At 39.4% G+C, this 26,391-nt stretch overlaps 1 protein-coding gene across 1 annotated transcript; it reads right to left on the bottom strand.

Annotated features, from left to right (window-relative positions):
* Positions 1–20,388: 20,388 nt before the first annotated feature.
* Positions 20,389–22,083, bottom strand: LOC127679984 (Kruppel-like factor 18). The gene is made up of 2 exons (XM_052175545.1): positions 21,511–22,083; positions 20,389–21,426 (listed from the first exon to the last, which is right to left on the bottom strand). The coding sequence occupies exons 1-2, from the start codon at positions 22,081–22,083 to the stop codon at positions 20,389–20,391; spliced, it is 1,611 nt and encodes a 536-aa protein (XP_052031505.1).
* Positions 22,084–26,391: the final 4,308 nt, after the last annotated feature.

Below are 26,391 nucleotides of genomic sequence, written 5' to 3'. Positions count from 1 at the left end.
ACATTTCTACAAAAGAGGTTTTGGGGGAAAAATGAAATAAAGGGACAAAGTGTTAATCAAAGCCTACAGGAAAGGCCATCCAGAAACTGCCCTACCTGGGAATCCATACCATACGCAGTCACCAAACCCAGACACTATAGTGGATGCCAAGAAGTGCTTGCTGACAGGAGCCTGATATAGCTGTCTCCTGAGAGGATCTGCCAGAGCCTGACAAATACAGATGCTGTTGTTAGCAGGGAACCATTGGACTGAACACAGGGACTCCAATGATGGAGTTAGAAAAAAGATCCAAGGAGCTGAAGAAGTTTTCAACTGTATAGGCAAAACAACAATATCAATGAACCAGACCCTGCAGAGCTCCCAGGGACTAAATCCCCAACCAGAGACTACACATGGAAGGGAGCCATGGCTCCATCTGCTTTTGTACAAAAAGATTACCTGATTAAACACACACACACACACACACACACACACACACACACACACACACACAAAACAAAAAACAAAACCAAAAACCCCAGGCAGTGATAGCACATGCCTTTAATCCCAGCACTTTGGAGGCAGATGCAGGGCAGTTTCTGAGTTCGAGTCTATCCTGGTCTACAGAGTGAGTTCAAGGACAGCCAGTGCTATACAGAGAAACACTGCCACCCCCTAAAGAAAAGCAGAAGGGGCTTTGTCCCCTGAAGGTTCTATGCCCCGAGTGTGGCAATGTTAGGGGAGTGAGGAGGGAGTATGCAGGTCCTTGCAGAGAGCAACCTCATAGAAAGAGGGGGAATTAGAGGGGGAGGGGATGGAGTTTTTTGGAGGGGAAACAAGGAAAGGCATAACATTTGAAACGTAAATAAATAAAATGTCTAATAAAAAATAAGTTATGGAATGTATCTATATATACATGCCATAAAGGGAATTTTTGGAAGTACTTACAGAGTGCAGTCCTACTAATCTAGCAGTGGTTACCTGAAGATAAAAACTTTAAGAGTCTTTTTAGTTTTGCAGTCCCACTAGAGAGTCTCAGATGTTCTCTATAGGCTGCAAACTGGAAGCATTTGGCTCCAAAGCCAGTGTAGGGATGGATGTGTGAACAAGTTGAGGAGAAGCTGAAAAATGGGTAAATCTTCATGCTTCCATGTCCTTATATACACCTCCAGCAGAAGGCGTGTCCAGGATTAAAGGTGTGTCATCCTGGTTTAGGATCTGGACTAAGGGTGTGTGTCCCATCCAGCAGAAGGCATGTCCCAGATTAAAGGTGTGTCATTCTGGCTTAGGATCTGGATTAAGGGTATATGTCTCCACCCTCCAGCAGAAGGCATGTCCAGGATTAAAGGTGTGTCATCATTGTTTAGGAACTGGATTAAAGGTGTAGGTCTTCCACCGTCCTGTTGTTGCCTAGAAGTCATTAACAAAATTCAATCAGAAAATATCTCAGAGATGTGTCCTCCTGTGTTGATATTTGTTTTATCTAGATATTTTCAAGTGGTAACCAAGAGTATACATCAGAACCTTGACATCAGAAAAATGTGTTTTCAGCTCCCTAGAAACATTAAAAGTAGCGTATACCCCAGCGAGAAATACTTTCATTTCTGATGATTACCATCAGATGGCTGCAATACCTCAGTATTCCAGTATTCCCAAGTATACTTGCTAATGATCTCTTTCTTTGCCTTACCTCCTGTATTTGTCAGGGTTCTCTAGAGGAGCAGAACTTGTTTTTTTTTTTTTTTTTTTTTTTGTTGTTGTTGTTTTGGTTTGGTTTGGTTTGGTTTTGATTTATTTATTTTTTTTTGAGGCAGGGTTTCTCTGTATAGCACTGGCTATCCTGGAACTGACTCTGCAGAGCAGGCTGGCCTTGAACTCAGAAATTGGCCTGATTTTTCCTCCTAAAGTGTTGGGATGACAGGTATGCACCACCACCACCCAGCTAGAAGCAGAACTTATAAAATGAGTCTTTCTATACATTTATAAAGGCAATGGTTTGTTATAATGTCTTATAGGTTGTGCTAACCCTAAAACAACAATGGTTCCATGTGGTCTACAAGAGTAAGAATCTACTACTTGTCCAGTTGCAGAGGTTGAATGTCTCAGTTGATCAGTTTTTATGATTATGATCATTATTATTATTTAATCTTTATTTCAACAGTTTAGGCTTTATTCCCCTCCTGCTCTACCCACTGATTATTCCACGTACCAAATCTCCCACCCGCTCCTGTCTCTAAGAGGATGACCCCACACTACCACATAATACCTCCCCACACTCTGGGGTTCGAAATCTGTCAAGAGAGAGTTACATATTCTCTGATTGAGTCCAGACCTGGCAGTCCTCTGCTGAATATATGTTGGGGGCCTCCTATCAGCTGGTTAATGCTCCCTAGTTGGTGGCCTCATATGGGATCACCCTCTGCCACAGCTTCTTGTAGCTACTTCCTAATTCCATCACAGGGATCACCAGCTTCTGTAGATTGGTTGAAGGTAACTATCTGCATCTGACTCAGCTGCTTGTTGGGCCTTTCAGAAGACACTCAGGATAGGCGCCCCTATTTGTAAGCCCATCAGTATTAGTGTCAGGACTTGGAGTGTTCCCCTGAGCTGGATCAGAATTTGAGCTTATTACTAGAACTCCTTTGCTCAGTCATTTCCCCATTTCTGTCCTTGTAATTCTTTCAGATAGGAACAATTCAGCGTGAGAGCATTTGACTGTGGATGGCAAAAACATTCCTCCACTTGATGCCATGTCTTTCTTCAGGAGGTCAACTCTAGAAGTTCCCTCTCCCTACTTATGGGCAGTTCAGCTAAGGTCCCTCCCTTTGAGTCCTGAGAGTTTCTTTCCTCCTGGGTGTCTGATACATTCTAGAGTGTCCCCCACCTCCACCTCTTGAGCCTGCTTGTTTCCATTCTTTCTTTTGCCCCCAGGGCTTCAGTATTGTTCCCCCTGCCACCCAATACCTGATCTTGTTCCCCTTTCCCCCTCACTGTCCCTCTCTCACCCTGTCCCCTCCCTCCCTCTGCTCTCTGTGGTTGATTTGTTCTCCCTTCTAAGTGGAACTGAGCCATTCTTACTTCGGTTTGTTAACCTTCTTGAGTTCTGTGGATTGTACGCTAGGTATTCTGCACATTTTTTGGCTTCCATCCACTTATTACTGAGTACATACCATGCATGGTTTTTTTTTGGGTTTGAGTTAATTTACTCCGGATAGTATTTTCTATTATTATCCATTTACCTGCAAAACTCTGGATATCCTCATTCTTAATAGTTCTGTAGTATTCCACCCTGTACATAAACCACATTTTCTGTATCCATTCTTTTGCTGGAGGACATCTGGATTTGTTCCAGCTTCTGGCTATCACAAATAAGGCAAATATGAACATAGTGGTACAAGTGCTGCTGTAACATGGTGCAGCAACTTTTGGGGTATAAGCCCAAGAGTGCTATAGCTTGGTCTTCAGGTAGATCTATTTCCAATATTCTGAGGAACCTCAGGATTGATTTCCAGAGTGGTTGTATAAATTTGCAATTCCAGCAGAAATAGAGGAGTGTTTTGCTTTCTCCACATCCTTGCCAGCATTGTTGTCACCTGAGTTTTTGATTTTAGCCATTCTGATTGGTTTGAGGTAGAATCTCATTGTTGTTTTTATTTGCATTTCCCTGATGACTAATAACTTTGAAAATATCTTTAAGTGCTTGTCAGCCATTAAATAGTCTTCTGTTGTGAATTATCAGTTTAGTTCTATAGTCCATTTTTTGATTGTGTTGTTTTGTTATTTTCAGTTTAGCCTTAAGAAATCAAATATTTTAAGGTCAGACTCCATTTTAGAGACCCTGACCTAATTTTAAACTAACAGGCTTGTGCCAAGGTCCAGTCACCAAGTTGATCCCTAACAAAACTGGTCCCTAGTTCCATTCTCTATGCTAATTCCAACAAGATGAGCTTTTGCAGTTTACAGATTCAACAAGACCAACATCTCCAGATTATTTCCCCAACACACCTGCTCTCCATGTGACAAGCCTACCACTTGCCTAATGATGACCAATACAGAGTAGAGCAGAAATTAAGTTTATGATATGACACCCAGCACAAAGCAATTATGTTAAAGGCCACAGTAGCTTTCCAATCCGATGCTTACACATGTACTCTGTTTCCTGCTTACTATAAAGCCTTTCCCAGAAACATATTCATGGGTCTGCCACCAAAACCATCCTCTGTGATGGTGGGGCAGTGATAGGTTGAGGGGTTGTGTGGAAGCTAACTTAAACAGATTAAATATCCTGGTGTGTGTTGCATCATATCTGATGCTGTCTGGTTTTTCGAGGATCAGTAATATTTCAACAGCACTACTGTTCTTGAGTTCTTTATATGTTTTGGACATCAGGTCCAGGCATTGTAGTATATGCCTTTAATCCAGGCAATCAAGAGATAGAGGCAGGCAGAGTTCAATGCCACCCTAGTACTGAAGCTGTTCCAAGTTTAAAAAATAATGCTTAGGACCAGACATGTTGATATATACCTTTAATCCTAGAACTCAGTGGATAGTGACATGCAGATCTCTGAGTTCAAAGTGAGTTTACACAAGTCCCAGTACAGCAAATCCTAAGTAGTGAAGGATTTAATAGAATAAGGGAGACATGTTCCAGCCACAGGAAATAGCAAATTTCAAGAACTTTACCCTCTGGCTCTAGCTTTACATTCAAACATAGAATGGATTACAGGGACAATGCTGGCTAGTAGAGCCAAGAAATTAATAGTGATAAACAGAGGCCATTTTACTGATTTGAAATCTTCTGGGCAGTGTTTTCTGAGAACATAAAGAAGCTGTGTTTCAGAGATAATAAGACTGTAACTAGTGCTGCATCTGAACTTAGTAATGTAAAACTTTAACCTGGGTTGTAATGCTTTGGAAGACATTTAGGAGCCATGGAGTTGGGGATTTGAGAGTTGATGCAGAAAACACACAAGCACCAAACTCAGTCAGATCGGGATTATTTATTGAATCCATACTCTAATACTTACTGTTCATATGAGGTACATAATTCATGTGTTTGAGTAAGCCTATGAGGCCATTGAATAGAATGCAGTGATTAAAATATGCTTGGCCTAGTGAGTCTCATTATGAAGAGTTGTTGCCTTTTTAGAGTATGTGTGGCCTTGTTGAAGAAAGCATGTTACAGCTGGGCATGATGGTGCATGCCTGTAATCCCAGGCGGTGGGAGGTAGAGGCAGGTGGATTTCAAAATTCGAGGCCAACCTGGTCTACAGAGTGACTTCTAAGACAGCCAGGACTACACAGAGAATCCCTGACTCTACAAAGCTAAAAAAAAAAAAAAAAGTAAACAAAACAAAAGAAAAAAGGAAGTGTGTCACTATAGTTGTGGGCTTTGATGTTCCAATGCTCTAACTCTACACAATGTATGATGAGAGTCCTCTCCAGGCTGCCTTTGGATGAAGAAATAGACACTTGCCTTGGTCATGGTACCTGTTCACAGCAGTAAAACCCTAAGAAAGAAACTGCTACCAGTTGAAAGATATTGCTCTTATAGGCCTAACCATGTTTTTGTTTAGAAGAATGTGTGACTTTGGATTTGGAAAGCCATGGAATGTTTAAGTGTGGCATAATCAGCCATCTTAATAGGAGTATGGAAGACTTTGTTGATTTGAATGATTTTATCTGTGTACACCTGGCCCAAGAGGTTTTTGTGGAGACCTTCCTTATTTGGTATAGACTGATTTTTGTAGTAATTTTGTAAAGTATGTGGCTTGGTTTTGCCCTTAAATGAAGAGTCTGCCTATGGCTATGGTGAAGAGGCTCCAATTAATTGCATTGACAAACAAGTCTCAACAAAGCACAGGAGAGAAATTTTTCCTGTTTAAGTCTCATTAAGAACATTTTGAGCAAGCATAGAAAACTTAGAAGAAAAAAATATAAAATATATGCTTCTAGTTTTAAAGAGGCACCAGGAAGTGAAATGGAGATAAATCCTGTGTTGTGGGACAGAACATATTGAGAGAGTGGGACTTTGAGGCCAGAATTTCCCTAGTGAATGTTAGATCAAGGCATTCTGGTACACACCTTCAATCTCAGGAGATAAATCCAATCAGATGTCTGAGTTAAAGGCGACCTGGGACAGAGCAAGATTTAGGTGAAGAAAAGCTTAAGTCCAGGCATGGTGGTACATACCTTATTCCCAGGAGGCAGTCAAGTAGATCTGTGAGTTCAAAGTCAATTTACAGAGCAAGATCCAGGGCAAACAAGCATAAGGAGTGAAGGAGTTGGAAAACAGTAGGCTAGAGATAATGTAATGTGCCATGTTCCAGTTCCTGTAAGCAGCAGAACTTTGGCTGCTCCAGCCATATGAGTCTAGCTTTAGAATCAAGAATAGAAGGAACAAGTGGGATGATAATTGATGTGGGATAGATGAATCCTAGAAATTAGTGGTGATTAACAAGAGACCAGCATCACTGAGGTGAAATATTCTTGGAATCATTTTCTTGGGTCACAAGAAGCTGTGTTCCAGAAATAGCAAGGCTCATGTCTCATCTGACATTGGTAATTTCTAACAGCCACACAGGTGGCACTTGTTTAAAAGCATGAAGGGGTCATGTTGAACAGCTGAGGACTTGTGCTGTGATATGCCATGGAAGATTATTGGTGAAGGTTCAGCCTTAGTTAATGTTTAGTGCCCAGGACTGAAGGGGTCATGCAAAGAATTTGAGTCTTGGCACCATGAAGAGCCAATGTGAGGCTATTAGTGGAGCGTAGTTGTAACAGAAAACCCAATGTATTGGAGATGCCAGTACCATGGAATGTTTACCAAGAACATCCCTGGAAGTGGAGTGGATCAACCTGCTCTTAGAGTGCTAAAGGGGACAGAGTTGGAGACCAAAAAATGCTCTTTGAAAAAGCCCAAAAGGGATCAATTTTGGATGCGACGACATTTAAAGAAGAAGCTAAAACACTGAATGTGACTTAGAGACGCCAAAATGTGTGAGATGCCAGATCTGTGGGCTATCTGCTAAGGAAAGCTGCTAACAGAGAGTAGAGCAAGACCAGGAGAAGGAAATGTTTGTAGTCTACAAAGATGAAAAAGGAGTTGGAGATATGAAGACTTCTTTGACATTAGCCATGGAGGTGCAGAATTTGGAGTTTGTCCAGCTAGTTTCCTGCCTTGCTTTGGGAATTACACTTAAGTGATTGGATGCATCACTGAAGAGTCATTGAACTTTGAACAGTTGTTTGATTTTATCAGTTGTTGAGACTGCTAAAGACTATGGGGAATTTTGAATTTGGACTAAATATATTTTGTATTATGCCATGATTAGGAATATGAAAAAGCCTATGTGGGCCAGGAAGTGAAATGTGATAGTTTGTATCTGCTAAGCCCAGGGAGTGGTACTATTAAAAGTTGTGGCCCTGTTGGAATAGATGTGTCACTGTGGGTGTGTACCTGAAGAACCTCATCCCAACTGCCTGGAAACCAGCATTCTGCTAGCCACTTTCAGAAGAAGATGTGGAAGTCTCACCTCCTCCTACAGCATACCTGCCTGGATGCTGCCATTGTATTCCTTGATGATACTGGAATTCCTCCTCTGAACTTTTAAGCCAGGCACAATCAACTGTTGTCCTTGGTAATACTGGGCTTGGTAAGGGTGTCGATTCACAGCAGCAAAAACCCAACTAAGGTACCCATTTAAAGTTCTTTTTCTATCATCTATCTATCTATCTATCTCTATATTTACATAGATTATTGATTTTTGAAGTGTTAGTTATCCTTCTTCTCTACATACATCTATACTCTACAGTCCCATCACTTATTCCACCTAAACTTATTTTTCTATTATTTTTATTTTCATTCATATCATCTGTATTTTACCTCCACTCTCTTAGTAAGTCCACCTCTTAGGTCTTTACTGCTTTCCTAACTTCTTTGAGCACTAAGATATAACCCACACATATAAATTTCAGAGCCAGACTCCGTACATGACAGAGAGATTTCAACATTGTTTTTCTAGGTCTTCATTACCAAAACCAGAGTGGATATTTCCATTAACATCTATTTACCTGCAGATTTCAAATTTTAAATTTTTAATAGCTGAACAATATTCAATTGTCCAAATATATAGTATTTTTCATCATTTTGTTCCTTAATGAGCACCCAGGCTTTCCCCAATCTTCTGGATATTGTGAATATAGCAGCTATGGACAAGATTAAGGCACATCTTGATAGTGGGATATATATCACTTTGGGTATATGCTCGACAACAGTAAAATCATATGCTATATCTAATTCTAGTTTTTTGTAGAATTTCCCTACTGATTTCCAGAATGGCTGTTTCACTTTCCGTTGCTGTCATTTTTCAATTGGACATTCTGAATGGGATGAGGCAAAATTAGAACACAAATTTATTATTGATTTCCCTAATGGCTACATATGTGAAATAGGAAATTATTTTTCTTATGCCTTTTATTTCTTCTTTGAGACCTCTGTATTTAGTTCTATGTGCTAATATTAGTTGTTTTATTTTCCTGGTATTTAAAATTTCCCCCCACCCCTTTCTTTGTATCTTTCTATAAAAATGACTCTCTGTCATATATTACAGCAGCTAAAGAGCTAATTCTATTCTGTAGGTTATCTAATTACCCACATGATGATTATTAGTAGTGTGAGGGTATTGTTTCATGAAGTTCCACTTTTTAATTATTAATTTTATTAAACTAATAAAATTTATTTTAAAATATACAACTCAGTATTGACATTTTTTAAAGTCATCTAAATGATTTCTAGTAGTTAAATCTCATATATAAAACAACTTCTAAAAGTAAAAACTAAAGGTTATATGCACTCAAAGAATTTTATAAGCTATTTGGAACATTAAACATGATAGAAATAGAAAAAATATCTTTTATGAAGTCCTCTAGGAAAGGAAATTGTATTAATTTCATGATTATATAGAAAGAATTTCATCACCAAGAAAGCATAATCAGCATAATTATGGCTTCATAGAATAAAATGGGTATGTTCCTTCTGTTTCCTTTTTGTGGAATAGTTTGAAGAGTATTGGTATTAGGTCTTCTTTGAAGGTCTGATAAAATTCTGCACAAAACCCTTCTGTTCCTGGACTTATTTTATGGTTCATATATTTTAATGACTGTGACTTGGTCTCCAGGAAGTGCGGGAGACCTGGTGTGCACCCAGAGGCAGTCTGGGAGCTCACAGCACAGCTCATTCCTGTGGCACAGAGCTTAGGCTTCAGTCCTGAGGCCTCTGGCGGTAGCCCTCAGACCTCTCCGCTTCTGGATCCAGATCAGCCTGGGCTGCAACAAGACATCTCCAGGTCCTGAAAGAGGCAAGAGGGGCTTCTGGGCAGCCAGCGGGGAGAAGTCAGTGTGCTCCAGTGAATCCAGCAGGCCCCAGCAGGAGCCTTCATGTGTCTGCTTCGGGGTCTGAACAGCCTGGTCAACAGCACCCTGTCTCAAGGCAGTGAAGGAGGTAAGCTGTGCACCAGAGGCCACCTGGGAAGGGGCAGCTTGCACTGGTGAATCTAGCATTGACAAGACCAACTAACACCAGTGAGAACTAGATGGCAAAAGGCAAACACATGAATGTCACTAACAGAAATCAAGGCAATATGGCAACATCTGAACCCAATTCTCCTTTACCAGCATGTCCTGGATACCCCATCACACCAGTAAAACAAGATTTGGATTTAAAATCAGTGGTCATGATGCTGGTACAGGAACACATGAAGGGCATACTTAAAGAAATTCAGAAGAAAATGGATCAAAAGTTAGAAGCCCTTGCAAGGGAAACACAAAAATCATTGAAAGAAATCCAGGAGAGTACAAAAGCCCATAATGAGGAAACACAAAACACACTTAAAGAAATACAGGAGAACTTTGGTCAACAGGCTGAGGTCATGAAAGAGGAAACACAAAAATCTCTTAAAGAATTACAGAAAAGCACAAACAAGCAAGTGAAGGAGCTAAGCAAAACCATCCAGGATCTAAAATCAGAAGTAGAAACAACTAAGAAAACTCAAAGGGAGACAACTTTGGAGATAGAAAGCCTTGGGAAGAAATCAGTGGACATAGATGCAAATATCAACAACAGAATACAAGGGATAGAAATAAAGAATCTCAGATGCTGAAGATACCATAGAAACCATGGACTCAAAGCAAAAAGCTTGTAACCCAAAATATCCAGGAAATCCAGGACACAATGAGAAGACCAAACCTAAGGATTATAGGCATAGATGAGAGTGAAGATTTACAACTTAAAGGGCCAGCAAATATCTTCAATATAATTATGGAAGAAAACTTCCCTAAGCCTAAGAGAGAGATGCCCATGAATATACAAGAAGCCTACAGAACTCCAAACAGACTGGACCAGAACAGAAATACTTCCCGTCACATAATAATTAAAACACCAAATGTACTAAACAAAGAAAGAATATTAAAGGCAGTAAGAGAAAAAGGCCAAGTAACATATAAAGGAAGACTTATCACAATCACAGCAGACTTTTCACCTGAGACTATGAAGGGTAGAAGATCCTGGGCTGATCGCATTCAGACTCTAAGAGAACACAAATGCCAGCCAAAACTACTATATCCAGCAAAACTCTCAATCACCTTAGATGGAGAAACTAAGATATTCCATGACAAAACCAAGTTTACCCAATATCTATCCACAAATCCAGCCCTACAAAGGATAATAGGAGGAAAACACCAATACAAGGAGGGAAACGTCACCCTGGAAAAAGCAAGATAGTAACCTTTCATCAAACCCAAAAGAAGTTAACCAATCAAATTTAAAAAATAACGTCAAAAATGACAGGAAGTAACAATCACTATTCCTTAATATCTCTTAACATCAATGGACTCAATGCCCCAATAAAAACACATAGACTAACTGACTGGATACGTAAACAGGACCCTACATTTTGCTGCTTACAGGAAACACACCTAAGGGTCAAAGACAAACACTACCTTAGAGTAAAAGGCTGGAAGACAATTTTACAAGCAAATGGTCTCAGGAAACAAGCTGGAGTAGCCATTTTAATATCAGATAAAATTGACTTTCAAACCAAAGTCATCAAAAGAGACTCTGAGGGACACTTCTTGCTGGTCAAAGGAAAAATACAGCAAGAAGAACTCTCAATCCCGAACATCTATGCTCCATATGCCATGCCACCCTTTTTCGTAAAAGAAACAATATTAAAGCTCAAAGCACACATTGCACCTAACACAATAATTGTGGGTGACTTCAACACTGCACTTTCCTCAATGGACGGATCAGGAAAACAGAAAATAAACAGGGACACAATGAAACTAATTGAAGCTTTGGACCAATTAGATTTATATATATATAATTCTATCCTAAAGCAAAAGAATATAACTTTTTCTCAGCACCTCATGGTACCTTCTCCAAAATCGACCATATAATTGGTCACAAGACAGACCTCAACAAATATAAGAAGATCGAACTAATCCCATGCCTCCTATCAGATCACTATGGAGTAAAAGTGGTCTTCAATAGCAACAAAAACAACAGAAAACCCACATACACGTGGAAATTGAACAATATTCTACTCAATGATACCTTGGTCAAGGAAGAAATAAAGAAAGAAATTAAAGACTTTTTAGAACACCTTGAAAATGAACACACAACATACCCAAATCTATGGGACACAATGAAAGCAGTGCTAAGAGGAAAACTCATAGCACTGAGTGCCTCCAAAAAGAAAATGGAGAGAGCATACATTACCAGCTTAATGACACACCTGAAAGCCCTGGAACAAAAAGAAGCTATTTCACCCAGGAGGAATAGAGGGCAGAAAATCATCAAACTCAGGGCTGAAATCAATCAAGTAGAAACAAAGAGAACCATACAAAGAATCAACAAAACCAGGAGCTGGTTCTTTGAGAAAATCAACCAGATAGATAAACCCTTAGCCAGACTGACCAAAGGGCACAGACAAAGTCTCCAAATTAACAAACTTAGAAATGAAAAGGGAGATATAACAATGGAAACTGAGGAAATCCAAAAAATCATCAGATCCTACTACAAGAGCCTGTACTCAACACAACTGGAGAATCTGGAGGAAATGGACAATTTCCATGACAGATACCAAATACCAAAATTAAATCAGGACCAAATAGATCATCTAAACAGTCCCATAATGCCTAAAGAAATAGAAGGAATCATAGAAAGTCTTCCAACCAAGAAAAGCACAGGACCAGATGGTTTCAGTGCAGAATTCTCTCAGACCTTCAAAGAACAGTTAACACCAATACTCTTCAAATTATTCCACAAAATAGAAACAGAAGGAACACTACCCAATTCCTTCTATGAAGCCATAATTACGCTGATACCAAAACCACACAGAGATCCAACAAAGAAAGAGAACTTCAGACCAATTTCCCTTATGAACATCAATGCAAAAATACTCAATAAAATTCTTGCCAACCGAATCCAAGAACACATCAAACGATCATCCACCATGGTAGGCTTTGTCCCGGGAATGCAGGGTTGGTTCAATATACGGAAATCCATCTATGCAATCCACTACATAAACAAACTCAAAGGAAAAAACCACATGGTAATTTCATTGGATGCTGAAAAAGCATTTGACAAAATTCAGCATCCTTTCATGCTTAAAGTCTTGGAAAGAACAGGACTTCAAGGCCCATATCTAAACATAGTAAAAGCAATATACAGCAAACCGGTAGCCAGCATCAAACTAAATGGAGAGAAACTTGAAGCGATCCCACTAAAATCAGGGACTAGACAGGGCTGCCCCCTTTCTCCTTATCTTTCCAATATTGTACTTGAGGTACTAGCTCAGGCAATTCGACAACATAAGGAGGTCAAAGTGATACAAATTGGAAAGGAAGATGTCAACCTATCATTATTTGCAGATGACATGATAGTGTACCTAAGTGACCCAAAAAATTCCACTAGAGAACTCCTACAGCTGATAAAAAACTTCAGCAAAATGGCAGGTTATAAAATCAACTCAAGCAAATCAGTGGCCTTCCTATACTCAAAGGATAAGCAGGCTGAGAAAGAAATTAGGGAAATGACCCCCTTCACAATAGCCACAAACAGTATAAAGTATCTTGGGGTGACTCTTACCAAACATGTGAAAGATCTGTATGACAAGAACTTCAAGACTCTGAAGAAGGAAATGGAAGAAGACCTCAAAAAATGGGAAAACCTCCCATGCTCATGGATCAGTAGAAACAATATAAGTAAAATGGCCATTTTGCCAAAAGCAATCTACAGATTCAATGCAATACCCATCAAAATCCCAACTCAATTCTTCACAGAGTTAGAAAGAGCAATTATCAAATTCATCTGGAATAACAAAAAACCCAGGATAGTTAAAACTATTCTCAGCAACAAAAGAAAGTCTGGGGGAATCAGTATCCCTGACCTCAAGCAATACTACAGAGCAATAGTGTTAAAAACTGCATGGTATTGGTACAGTGACAGGCAGGAGGATCAATGGAACAGGATTGAAGATCCAAAAATGAACCCACACACCTATGGCCACTTGATCCTCGACAAAGAGGCTGAAAACATCCAATGGGAACAGATAGCCTTTTCAACAAATGGTGCTGGTTCAACTGGAGGTCAGCATGCAGAAGAATGTGAATTGATCCATCCTTGTCTCCTGTACTAAGCTCAAATCCAAATGGATCAAGGACCTCCACATAAAGCCAGATACTCTAAAGCTAATAGAAAAGAAAATGGGGCAGACCCTTGAGAACATGGGTACAGGGAAAAAGTTTCTGAACAGAACACCAATAGAGTATGCTCTAAGAGCAAGAATTGACAAATGGGACCTCATAAAATTACAGAGTTTCTGTAAGGCAAAGGACACCATCAAGAGGACAATTCGGCAACCAACAAATTGGGAAAAGATCTTCACCAATCCTACATCAGATAGAGGCCTAATATCCAATATATATAAAGAACTCAAGAAGTTAGAGTCCAGAAAAACAAACAAGCCTATTAAAAAATGGGGTACACAGTTAAACAAAGAATTCTCACCTGAAGAACTTCGGATGGAAGAGAAGCATCTTAAAAAAATGCTCAATTTCATTAATCATTAGGGAAATGCAAATCAAAACAACCCTGAGATTTCACCTTACACCAGTCAGAATGGCTAAGATTAAAAATTCAGGAGACAGCAGGTGTTGGAGAGGGTATGGAGAAAGAGGAACACTCCTCCACTGCTGGTGGGGTTTCAAATTGTTACAACCACTCTGGAAATCAGTCTGGCGGTTCCCCTGAAAACTGGGCACCTCACTTCCAGAAGATCCTGCTATACCACTCCTGGGCATATACCCAGAGGATTCCCCACCATGTAATAAGGATACATGTTCATAGCAGCCCTATTTATAATTGCCAGATGCTGGAAAGAACCCAGGTATCCCTCAACAGAAGAGTGGATGCAAAAATGTGGTATATCTACACAATGGAGTACTATTCAGCCTTTAGAAACAATGAATTCATGAAATTCTTAGGCAAATGGATGGAGCTAGAGAACATCATACTAAGTGAGGTAACCTAGACTCAAAAGGTGAATCATGGTATGCACTCACTAATAAGTGGATATTAACCTAGAAAACTGGAATACCAAAAACATAATCTATACATCAAATGAGGTACAAGAAGGAAGGAAGAGTGGCCCCTTGTTCTGGAAAGACTCAGTGAAGCAGTATTCAGCAAAACCAGAACGGGGAAGTGGGAAGGGTTGGGTGGGAGGACAGGGGGAGAGAAGGGGGCTTAAGGGACTTTCCGGGAGTAGGGGGGCTAGAAAAGGAGAAATCATTTGAAATGGAAATGAAAAATATATCGAATAAAAAAAATTTTAAACAAAAAAAACCAGAAAAAAAAACCAAAAGAAAAAAAAATTTTAATGACTACTGATATTTCGTTTGGGATTATGGGCCTATTTTGAAGATTTGTATGATCCTGATTTAACTTTGTTACCTGGAATCTGTCTAGAAAAGTATCCATTTCATCCAGATTTTCTAATTTTGTTGAATATAGGATTTTGTTGTAGGTTCTGATGATATTTTGAATTTCCTCAGTTTCTATTGTTATCTCCTCCTTCATTTCTTATTTGGTTAATTTGGATACTGTCTCTGTGCCTTTTAGTTAGTCTGGCTAAGGGTTTATCTATCTTTTTGATTTTCTCTAAGAACCAATTCCTGGTCTTGTTCATTCTTTCTATTGTTCTATTTGTTTCAACTTCATTGATGTTAGCCCTAAGTTTGATGACTTCCTGCCTTCTACTCCTCTTGGGTGTATAAGGTTCTTTCTGTTTTAAAGCTTTCAGGTGTGCTGTTCAGATTCTAGTGTATGCGCTCTCCAGCTTCTTTTTGGAAGCACTTGGTACTATGAGTTATCCTCTTAGCACTGCAGTCATTGTGTCCCCTAAATTTGGGTATGTTGTGCTTTCATTTTCATTAAATTCTAAAAAGTCTTTAATTTCTTTATTTCTTCCATGACCAAGTTATTATCGAGTCTTACTTTTATGATGTGTTGGTGTGTCCTGGAATCACTGTGGTGGAAAAAAAATGGGTTCTGATACTTTGCATATGCCAAGTAGTTTTGGGTTCTGTTGCTTATGTTCATGTACTTGCCTCTTGCCAACTAGTTATCCCTGGTGTTAGTTGGTCTTTCTCTCTCTGCCTGTGGCTTGTCCCTCCCACAAGCCTGTGTGTCAGAAATCCTGGGATACCAGTTCCCTCTAGGAAGCATTTGGATAATGATAATAATATTCCACTTGCTGGTGACCCTTTCACCAAACACCCTTCCCATGATATCCCACTTCCCAGTAACCCCTCCACATTCTTGCCATCCCACATCTCCCGTCCCACACCCACCCCCGACCCCTTTGTGTCTGTGAAGGTGATTTTACACCCACCTTCATTCTTCCCAGCCTACTGCTGCAGTATACCCACACACTGGGGCATTAAACTTCCCCAGGTTCAAGGTCCTCTCCTCCCATTGCTGTCAGGCAAGTCCATGCTCTGCTACACATGTATCTGGTGCCATCGATACCTTCAAGTTCATTCCCTAGTAGATGGTCTAGACTCTGGGAGAACTGGGTAGTTATGCAAGCCTATATTGTTCTTCCAACAGGGTTGCAATCTCCCTCTGCTCCTCCTGTTCTGTCAGCTCCACCACCAGGTTCCCTGAGTTCAGTATGATGGTTGGCTCCAAGCATCCATATCTGTATTGATCAGTTGCTGATCTGACCTCCCAAGGATCTATCATACCTGTTTACTGTCAGTAGGTGAGTCTTGACTGCAGGAGTGTTGGGTTTGTCATCTGCAGACATGGTGGATCCCCTGCTTGGGCAGTCCCAGGAAGGCCAGTCTTTCAAACCCTGTTCCTTTCCCCCTGTTCTTCCTTTGGACAGGAAAGGCTCCTGGTGGAAGGATGGGGTCACACAGGCATCTCAATATTTTTAACCCAGAAATGTTCCTATTGCCACTCTTTAAAGACTATTGTGAATAAGATTTATTTTCAATGTGTTTTGTTATTCGCTAAGAAGACTATTGTGTGGGGGTTTTATTTTTTGGTTTTATGTGTGTGTGTGTGTGTGTGTTGAATTTTATCTTGACAATTTGCAGAATGTGTTTAATAGCTGTAACATATTCTCTTTTTAGTATTTGTTTTTGTTTTGATGTTCAACATCAGTACATCATTTATTACTCCTTTTTCTTTCCTTCCTCAAATCTCTCTCATATATATTTTATCTCTTTCGAATTTATGTCCTCTTTTATTACATTAAGTGTTGCTACACACAGACATATGTATGTGTATGTTTGTGTGTGTGTGTGTGTTTGTGTGTATATATATATATATATATATATATATATATATATATATATATATATCCTGTTTGACCTGTGTGTTACTTTTATATGTTTTAGAAAATGAATATTTCATCATTTACTGTTTTTTTTTACATACAAGAGTGATTTGTCTGTGTTAATGTGTGTATACTACATGCATTCAATGCCCAAGAAAGCTACAAGAGGGCTTTGGATTGCTTTGAACGGTAGATACAGGGGATGATGAGACATCCTATGCATTCTAGGAACAAACTCTATTCTTCTGCAAGAGCAGCAAATTCTCATAACCAGTGAATGATCTCTCTCTCCCTAGGTTTAAGAGTTTTCTTCTCAGGTGTTTACTGTCTTCTTTTTTTTTTTCCTTTTTTTTGGGGGGATATAAGTTTATGTTACCTGCAAATAGATATTATTTGACTTCTTCCCTCTTATTGTATTCCCTGTATCTCTTTTTCTTGCTTTATTACTCTAGCTAAGATTTGAAACTTTATATTTAACAGACTTAAGAGTTTTGATATCTAGGAGCTCCTCAGGACTGGACCACCAACCAAAGAGTACACATGGAGGATCCCATGGCTCTGCCCACATAAGTGGCAGAAGATGGCCTTGTTGGACATAAGTGGAAGAAACAGCCCTTGTGCCTGAGAGATTTCATGCCCTAATATAGGGGAATGCCAGGGTAGAAAGGCAGTAATGGGTGTGTGGGTGGTGGAGATGCAGGAGGAGGAGGGATGGGAGAGGGGTTCCAGAGAGGAGACCTGGAAAGGGGATGACATTTGAAATGTAAATAAAGAAAATATCCAGTGGAGGAAAAAAAATGTTGTTGATATCATTACAAGACCAAGTTCCTCTCTGTGACATCAAGTCTCTGTAGCTGCATTGTTGGAATCACTTCTTCCCATCAAACCTATTCTGTTAGCCTGGCAGTTCTGGACAGGACCCTAATATCTCTTATCTCAATGGCTTTGCATGTTCTGTTATTGTTGTTGTTGCCTGTTTTTTCATTGATTGCTTAAAGACTATATGGTGTTTTCCATCTACTATTACTAATAAATAATTACAATCTTTTTTCATATATAATTTGACAATCATTCATACCATTGTACTGTCAGAATTTCATGTAATTCTTTTACTTCAATGAATTTAGGGATATATTTTATTTATTTTAATAGAGAAATTTAATAAATAAGTTATTAAATAAAAATAAATATTCAAGTAAGAAAACTCATCACAGATATAACAGCACTTTTATTAATTGCCTTATAATTAAAATATATTGAACTACACATATTTAAATTTTCATAATATACTTCATACTTTAAAACATTTTTAAATCTAAATATATTTTTAAGATATTCTTTTCCTCCTCTAACTCCTTCCAGATTCTATTCCTGTTCCTACCCACCCAACTTTTAAGTTCCTTCTCCAAAGAAAAAACAAAAAAATTATTGCACACACACACCAAAAAAAATCAAAAGCATCAAAAAAAAAAAACAAAACAAAGAAAACTAACCTGTAATTTAAAAAAAAAGCACACATGCAAAATCACATGTAACCCATTTTTGGTATGTCACCTACTTCTGAACATGAGGCCTTCCCTGCAGTGCTTGATCTGTCTGGTGTGACTCCACTGAAGAAAACAGATTGACCTCTTTTAGTGTGTCTAAATGAAATTTCAGTTGCTAACTTTTTCTCAGTAGTTAGATTTCCATTTATTTATTTATCAGTTTGGCAGTTCCTCTGAAAATTGGACATAGTAGTACCTGAGGACCCAGATATAACACTCCTGGGCCTATACCCAGAAGTTGCTCCAACATGTAATAAGGACACATGCTCCACTAGGTTCATAGCAGGTTTATTTATAACAGACAGAAGCTGGAAAGAGGCAGGATGTCCCTCAAGAGAGGAATGGATACAGAAAATGTGGTACCTTTAAACAATGGAGTACTACTTAGCTATTAAATCAATGTCTTCATGAAATTCTTAGGCAAATGGATGGAGCTAGAAAATAACATTCTGAGTGACTTAAACCAGTCAATCACTAAAAAACACATATGGTATGCTCACTGATAAGTGAATATTGCCCCAGAAGGCAGGAATACCCAAGATATAATAGAGACCACATGAAGTTCAAGAAGAAGGAAAACCAAAGTGTGGACACTTTGGTCCTTCTTAAAAGGGGTACAAAATACCTATGGGAGGAAATACAGAGACAGTGTGTAGCAGATTGAAGGAAAACCATCCAGAGACTGCCATACCTGGGGATCCATTCAATATACAATTACCAAACCCAGACACTATTGTGGATGCCAAGAAGTTCTAGCTGACAGGAGCCTGATATAGTTGTCTTCTGAGGGGTTCTGCCAGTGCCTGCCAAATACAGAGTGGATGCTCTTAGCCTACCATTGAACTGAGCACAGGCTTCCCAATGGAGGAGCTAGAGAAAGGACCCTAGGAGCTGATGGGGTTTACAGCCCCATAGGAGGAACAAAAACTAGAACAAATCAGGACTCCCCGAGCTCCTAGGGATTTAGCCACCAACCACAGAGTACACATGGAGGGACCAATGGCCCCAGTTGCATATGTAGCAGAGGATGGGGTGGTCAGGTGTCAATGAGAGGAAAAGTCCTTGCACATGTGGAAAAGTGAGGGAAAAAGAGGGAAAAAGTGGAAAGGGGATAACATTTGAAATGTAAATAAAGTAAATATCTAATAAAAATTTAAACAATAAATACAAAAGAAAAACAAAAATTCTCACAGGCCCTGCCACTGCTCTATCTGATGGAATTAATTTCTGGTTTGTTGTTTTGTCCTCTGGAATGTGTAAAATGGAGCATTACCCAGAATATAGTCTATCTTTAGGATTTTCAAGTTGGGTGGAGGAAAGTTGTGTGTTTGTTTTGTTTTTGTATTTGCCATTGTATATGATGATACATGAGTGTGGTTTTAATTTGAGATTTTGCATTGGGCAAGCACAATGACTCTTCTTCACTTGTCTGAATTCACCTAAATTTCTTCAGGGAAATATCTCCACATCTAGTTCAATTGGACTGTTGGATTTTCATAATATTGAGATTTTTCACTTCCTTTGTCACACATGTGTTTTGTGAATATTTGAGTTGGAGGCAGCATGTTTATCACTTTTAGTGATTTTCAAGCAAACATTTTTTGAACACACTGAAGTTATTATGTCTTCCTATTATGAACATGGCATTTGATTTCAAATTCAGGAATGTGAATTGAGACAATGAAAAGTTTCCTACTTTTTAAAGTATTTATAATTTTATGTTTAATTGATAATAAAATTTCATTGTATACAATTTTGATTCAGGCTAGCTACACGTTTGTCATTACATCTCTGCTTTCCTTGAAAAAAAATCTGCTGGGAATATTTGAGTGAGTCCATTGCTGGGGCCCACTATTATCCCCAAAGTACTTGATTAGTGGTCAGGTATGGTGACTGAGAAGAAGGAAGAAATATGTTAGTGTAATATGATATGGTATAAGGAGGGGAGTGGGCATTCAGGTTGCAGTGATGGATGATGTTTGAAGATGGCTCCTCTGATGCTTTTTGAGATAATCGGGTCTGGAATAGCTTTTGTTGCACATGTCACAGGGGTAGGGCCTCTCCCAACTGTGCTTTTGTTTGTGTCTCTTGAGATCTCCTGAGCGGAAGAATTTCCATTTGCACCCAGGCTCATCACAGGCATAATCCTTCTGACCTGTGTGTTTCTTCATGTGGTTTTTGAGGTGGTGAGACTTTTTGTATGATTTCTGGCAATCCTTGTAGGTACAGGAGAAGCTCTTCAAAGGATGAGGGTTCTTCCGGGACACTGGCCTCTTGGTCTTGGTGTCTGACTTCATCTCTGGACGTTGTACCTGGACCAAACTGGAAGCTGAAGAATTTTCCTGAGGTTGTCTTTGGACCAAAGGGGAACTTGAAGGATAAGGGTTTTCATCCACATATGAGGCTTGGGGACTAAGTGAAGTCACCTGCCAATCAAGGCTTCCTTCCAGATTGGGTGTTCCATTCTGATTTGGGCAGACATTTTCATCAAAAGAGGTCTTTATCTGACCCAAATAGAATATCTCTTCAGAACTGGGACTTGTCTCTGAATGGCTAGCCAGGTTCTCTTCTGGACTGGAGGTTGTCCTCTGAGACCCATGAAAAGTGGTGTCAAAACTGGAAGTCTCTTTCTGAAACTCATAGAAAGCCTGGCCAGCAAATGAAATTGATGCCTGGTGATTCACAATCAAATCCTGGTCACATCTGTACCCTGATGTCTGATACCCAGAGAAGGAGTGCTCACAACTGAGGAGATTCTCCTGATCTTTGAAGACATTCTGAACACTGAAGGATTTCATTTGGTCATTTGTTTGGTCACAGTTAATTCTCATCTGAGGCTCAGAGAAAACCTGGTTTCCATTTGGCAGTATCATCTGATTTCCATAGTATTCATTGTCAGCTACTGGGCTCTCCTGGTGATTCCCAAAACAATTCTGTTCAGAAAAGGATGTTATGATTTGATTGGGATAAAGGGCCTGTGTATAACTGGGTGATGTCATCTGATTCCCATAGAGAGTCAGATGCCCTCCATTCCTTGGTGTCATCTGATTGTAGTTGGTCTGGTTACCATGGAAAGGCATCTCATGTTCACCACTGAAAATCTGGTCATGTTTAGAAGCAAGGGAGTGATCTACATTTGGGTCCTGGAGAGCATGACTTCCTGAAAGCACCTTTTGATGATTACCAAAGTTAATCCTGGGATTCAAACACATGTCTGTATTTGTGAACAAGAGAGTCTTGTCAGAGTTCAGTGTCCTCTTCCAGTAGCCTTCATTGTAGAGAGTATCCCTGGTGTCAAGTTCTGCTCTCTTCTGGGAATGAGAGAGGCATGTCTTCGGGGTGCTGTTGAGCTGCATGTGCTGAGGGCCTGCAGGGGAGATTTTCTGCTCAGCAGACACAACTTGCTGGTACCAAAAAGAGGTCTCACTTGGCTCTCCAAACAGGAAATCATTGGCTTCTTCCAGGTGTGCTGTTGAACTCAGAGTACAGGCTGCATCTTGGTTGCTACAGGATGTTGATGCCATCACTATTTGTTTCCAGGTAGGCATATCTGAGCTCTGACCTGAAATAAGCTGGCTGGACTCCATAGGGGAAGGTTGGGTATTCCAGGATCCTGGCTGGGAAGCAACTGTGTTTTCTGCCATCTCCATATAGGCTTCACAGAAGGTGTAGGAACTCTCCATGTTCTTACACTGTTGGGAAAAGGAGAACACTGGGCTGAACAAGATATGCCACTGTGAGAGCTTAAAGTCCTTGAGAATACACACATTCAGTGGACAGACAGAAGTTACATGGTAGAAAGAAGGCAGAGAATGTGTGCTGGATGCCAGGGCTTCACACGTTCTTTGGTTCTGATGAATGTGGAATGGTCAAGTAAAATTCAACTCTATTGCTCTGAGGTCTCCTTGTGTAAAGCTCATCCTGAGGTGGTCAGAAGTTATGATTCTATGATTTGGTTGACCATACCTTTCAGTGGGTAGGGCCTCATATCTAGAGAGCTTGTTTAAACATTTCATCCCAGGCTCATAGAACTCAGAAGGTGCTCCCAGCTAACCAGCCTCTTAGGTTCTTGTGTGTTAGCTTGCCTACTACCATTTACTTAATGGCCAATGCGCACCTTCAATATTGTACTCATCCATCTTGGAAGAGAATGTGGTATAGGATTTTTGGGGGCAATTGTGGTGGGTTTGTAAAGCAGTAGTAGAATTCATGTGAGGGTTGTTTTGGATGAAGATTGTAAATTAATATAATATTGTATGGTGTTGTTGAAACCTCTTGCAATGGAGAGTTATAGTGCATATGAGGGTAATCTCAATAATGGGAATCTCAATACATGACCTGGTGTGGCCAATTTTGAATCCAGGCAAGTCTCCCTGAGGAAGGAATCTGCTGCATTCTCTAGTATTCTTCTTCTATGGGGTCCCATCAAGTTACTCAAATAATATAGACTAATGCAAAGAGACAGGTTCACTGTCAGCATACTGACAATAGGACCACATTGTCTAGGATTATATCCACACAGCTCACGGAACCTGGTCTAAGGATGGACAAAATGAAAGAAAAATCTAATTTTAAATTTAAAAAATGGAGTGATGAAATCAAATATTTAAGAAAGAAAGAAACAAAGAAACAAAGAAAGGAGAGAAAGAGAAAAAGTGAAAGAAAATTAAAAATCATATCATCATCATAATTATCATCTTCATCATTACCATCAATATGATTTGTCACAACATGTAGATTGAAAAAATAAGTGTAAAGTTTGGATGGATAGGTATACTTTTGAAATTAATTCAGGAACTTGTAATACATGAAATTAAAACTTGGCAACTGCTAGTACAATCTTTCACCTTTTCATCAATTAGAAAATGCTCTAAAAAGTATTCTCTGGTGTTTTGTGATGGTATCTTTACAAAAGCATCACTGATTAAAACACTTATTAGGTGTTCTGCTCAACATCCAGCCCTCTCCCAGGAAACTGGGAACCTCCTCCCACCAAGAAGATACCAAGATATTACAAGGCAACTCGTTTTTTTAAAAGTCTTTTACTACTTCAATCTAGTCTCAAAATGAGAATTCCTTTGCCTCTAACTTGCAGAGATGGAAAATATTTGCCTGAAAACTGGCTAAGGTCTCTATTTCTTAACATTATCATATAACATAGCTGCAGGGTACTCTCTACTTGATACCATTCAACATCCCTCAGTTTTAAAATATTTTATATTTTTTAAATTTATAAATTTATAAATAAAAAATTCTATATTTTTGTTTATGATTATTAAATAATAATAAAAATTATGGGAAGAGAATAAAATCATCCAAATATTGACTGAAACATGTGGCAAAATGTAGAAAGTTTCCTTGAAATCTTTTTCATAAGTCTAAGCAGGACAAAACTGGACTTTTCTTCATGCCCTAAGTAGTGACATAGTAGGTGGTAGGATTTACCCTGGTCTTTCTCAAAGATAAATCTGAATAATCAGAACAACTCTTGAGCTCTAGAAAGAGGCTCACACCTAAACCTAGTAAAAACAAACCAGTAGCCAAGATCAAACTAAATGGCGAGAAAATTGAAGCAATTTCAGCAAAATCAAGGATAAGTCATGCCTGCCCAGTCTCTCTCTATCTATTCAATATACTATATATAGTATATATTCAATAAATAAATTAGAACACAGAGAACAAAATAACCCTATTAAAAATGGGGTACAGAGAGTAACAGAATTTTTAACTGAGGAATCTCAAATGGCCAAGAATCACCTAAAGAAATGTTCAATATCCTTAGTCATCAGTGAAATGCAAATCAAAACAACCCTGAGACTCCACCTCTTACCAATCAGAATGGCTAAGATCAAAAACTAAAGTGATAGCAGATGCTGAAAAGGACTTGGAGAAAGAGAATCACTCCTCCATTGCTGTTGGGATCACAAGATGGTACAACAAACCTGGAAATCTGTCTGGCAGTTCCTCAAAAAATTGGAAATAGTACTACCTGAGGACCCAGCTATACAACTCCTTGGCATATACCCAAAAGATGCCCCAATATATAACAAGGATATATGATCCACTATGTTAATTACAGCATTATTTTTAATAGCTGCAAGCTGGAAACAATCCAGATATCCCTCAACAAAGAAATGGATACAGTGAATGTCAAACATTGACACCATGGGGTTGTACTCAACAATGACTCCAGGAAATTCTCAGCGAAGTGGATGGAACTAGAAAATATTATCCTGAGTGAGGTAAACCAATCACAAAAGGAAAAAAATGGTATGTAGTCTCTCATAAATTGAGAATTAGGCAAGGTGGTTGGCATTCTCAAGATTCAATTCCCAGGTCTTTTGAAGCTTTAATAGAAGGAAGACCAAAGCGTGAATAATTCAGTCTTTCTTAAAAGGGAGAATAAAATAATCAAGGGAGGTAGAGCATGTTAGGGATCTACGGAGAAAGAGAGAAACTAGAAGGGATATAAAGGGGGGCAGCATCAGGTATGGGAAGAGACAGTAGACGTATAGATCTTCAGAATTTGAAGAGAGTGTATAGCAATGGAGGATGGAAAACATGGAGGAGCCACCAGAAAGTCTCAGAGGCCAGGGAAGCGAGGGGCTCCCAGGACCCAATGGGGATGCTATTAACTGAAATACCGAAAAAAAGTATAGTAAGAAACTATAGAACCCATAACCAGAGGTCAAAACAACCCTGAGATTTCACCTTACCCCAGTCAGAGTGGCTAAGATTAAAAACTCAGGAGACAGCAGGTGTTGGCAAGGATGTGGAGAAAGAGGAATACTCCTCCACTGCTGGTGTGGTTGCAAATTCATAAAACCAGTCTGGAAATCAGTCTGGCGGTTCCTCAGGAAACTGGACATTCACTTCCAGAGGATCCTGCTATTCTACTCCTGGGCATATACCCAGAGGATTCCCCAGCAGGTAATAAGGATTCTTGTTCCACTTTGTTCATAGCAGCCCTATTTATAGTAGCCAGAACCTGGAAAGAACCCAGGTATCCTTCAGCAGAAGAATGGATATAAAAAAGTGTGGTATATATATACAATGGAGTACTATTCAGCCATTAGAAACAATGATTTCATGAAATTCTTAAACAAATAAATGGAGCTGGAGAACATCGTGCTAATGAGGTAACCCAGTCTCAAAAGATTAATAATGGTATGCACTCACAAATAAGTGGATATTAGCCTAGAAAATTGAAATACCCAAAACATAATCCACAAGTCAAATGATGTACAAGAAGAATGGAGGAGTGGACTAGTTCTGGAAAGACTCAGTGTAGCTGTATAGGGCAGAACCAAAACAGGGAATTGGAAAGGGGTGGATGGGAGATGAGGGGGAAGGAAGATGGCTTATGGGACTTTTGGAAGTGGGAGGCCAAAAAAGGGGCAATCAATTGAATTGTAAATAAATATATCAAATTAAAAAAAAGTAGCTAATGGATTTAAATAAACTTTTCTCCAAAAGAGGTCTTGGGGAAAAAAAAGGAAATAAAGGGACAAAGTGTTAATCAAAGACCACAGGAAAGGCCATCCAGAAACTGCCCTACCTGGGAATCCATACCATATGCAGTCACCAAATCCAGACACTATAGTGGATGCCAAGAAAGTGCTTGCTGACAGGAGCCTGATCTAGCTGTCTCCTGAGAGGATCTGCCAGAGCCTGACAAATACAGATGCTATTGCTAGCAGGGAACCATTGGAATGAACACAGGGACCCCAATGATGGAGTTAGAGAAAAGATCCAAGGAGCCAAAGAAGTTTGCAACTGCATAGGCAAAACAACAATATCAATGAACCAGACCCTGCAGAGCTCCCAGGGACCAAAGCCCCAACCAGAGACTACACATGGAAGGGAGCCATGGCTCCATCTGCTTTTGTACCAAAAGATTGCCTGATTAAACAAACAAACAAACAAACACACACACACAAAACAAAACAAAATACAAA

Source organism: Apodemus sylvaticus, chromosome 3 (assembly GCF_947179515.1).
Source record: "Apodemus sylvaticus chromosome 3, mApoSyl1.1, whole genome shotgun sequence".
Classification (NCBI taxonomy): domain Eukaryota; kingdom Metazoa; phylum Chordata; class Mammalia; order Rodentia; family Muridae; genus Apodemus; species Apodemus sylvaticus.
This window is presented reverse-complemented; position numbering and strand designations above follow the sequence as displayed.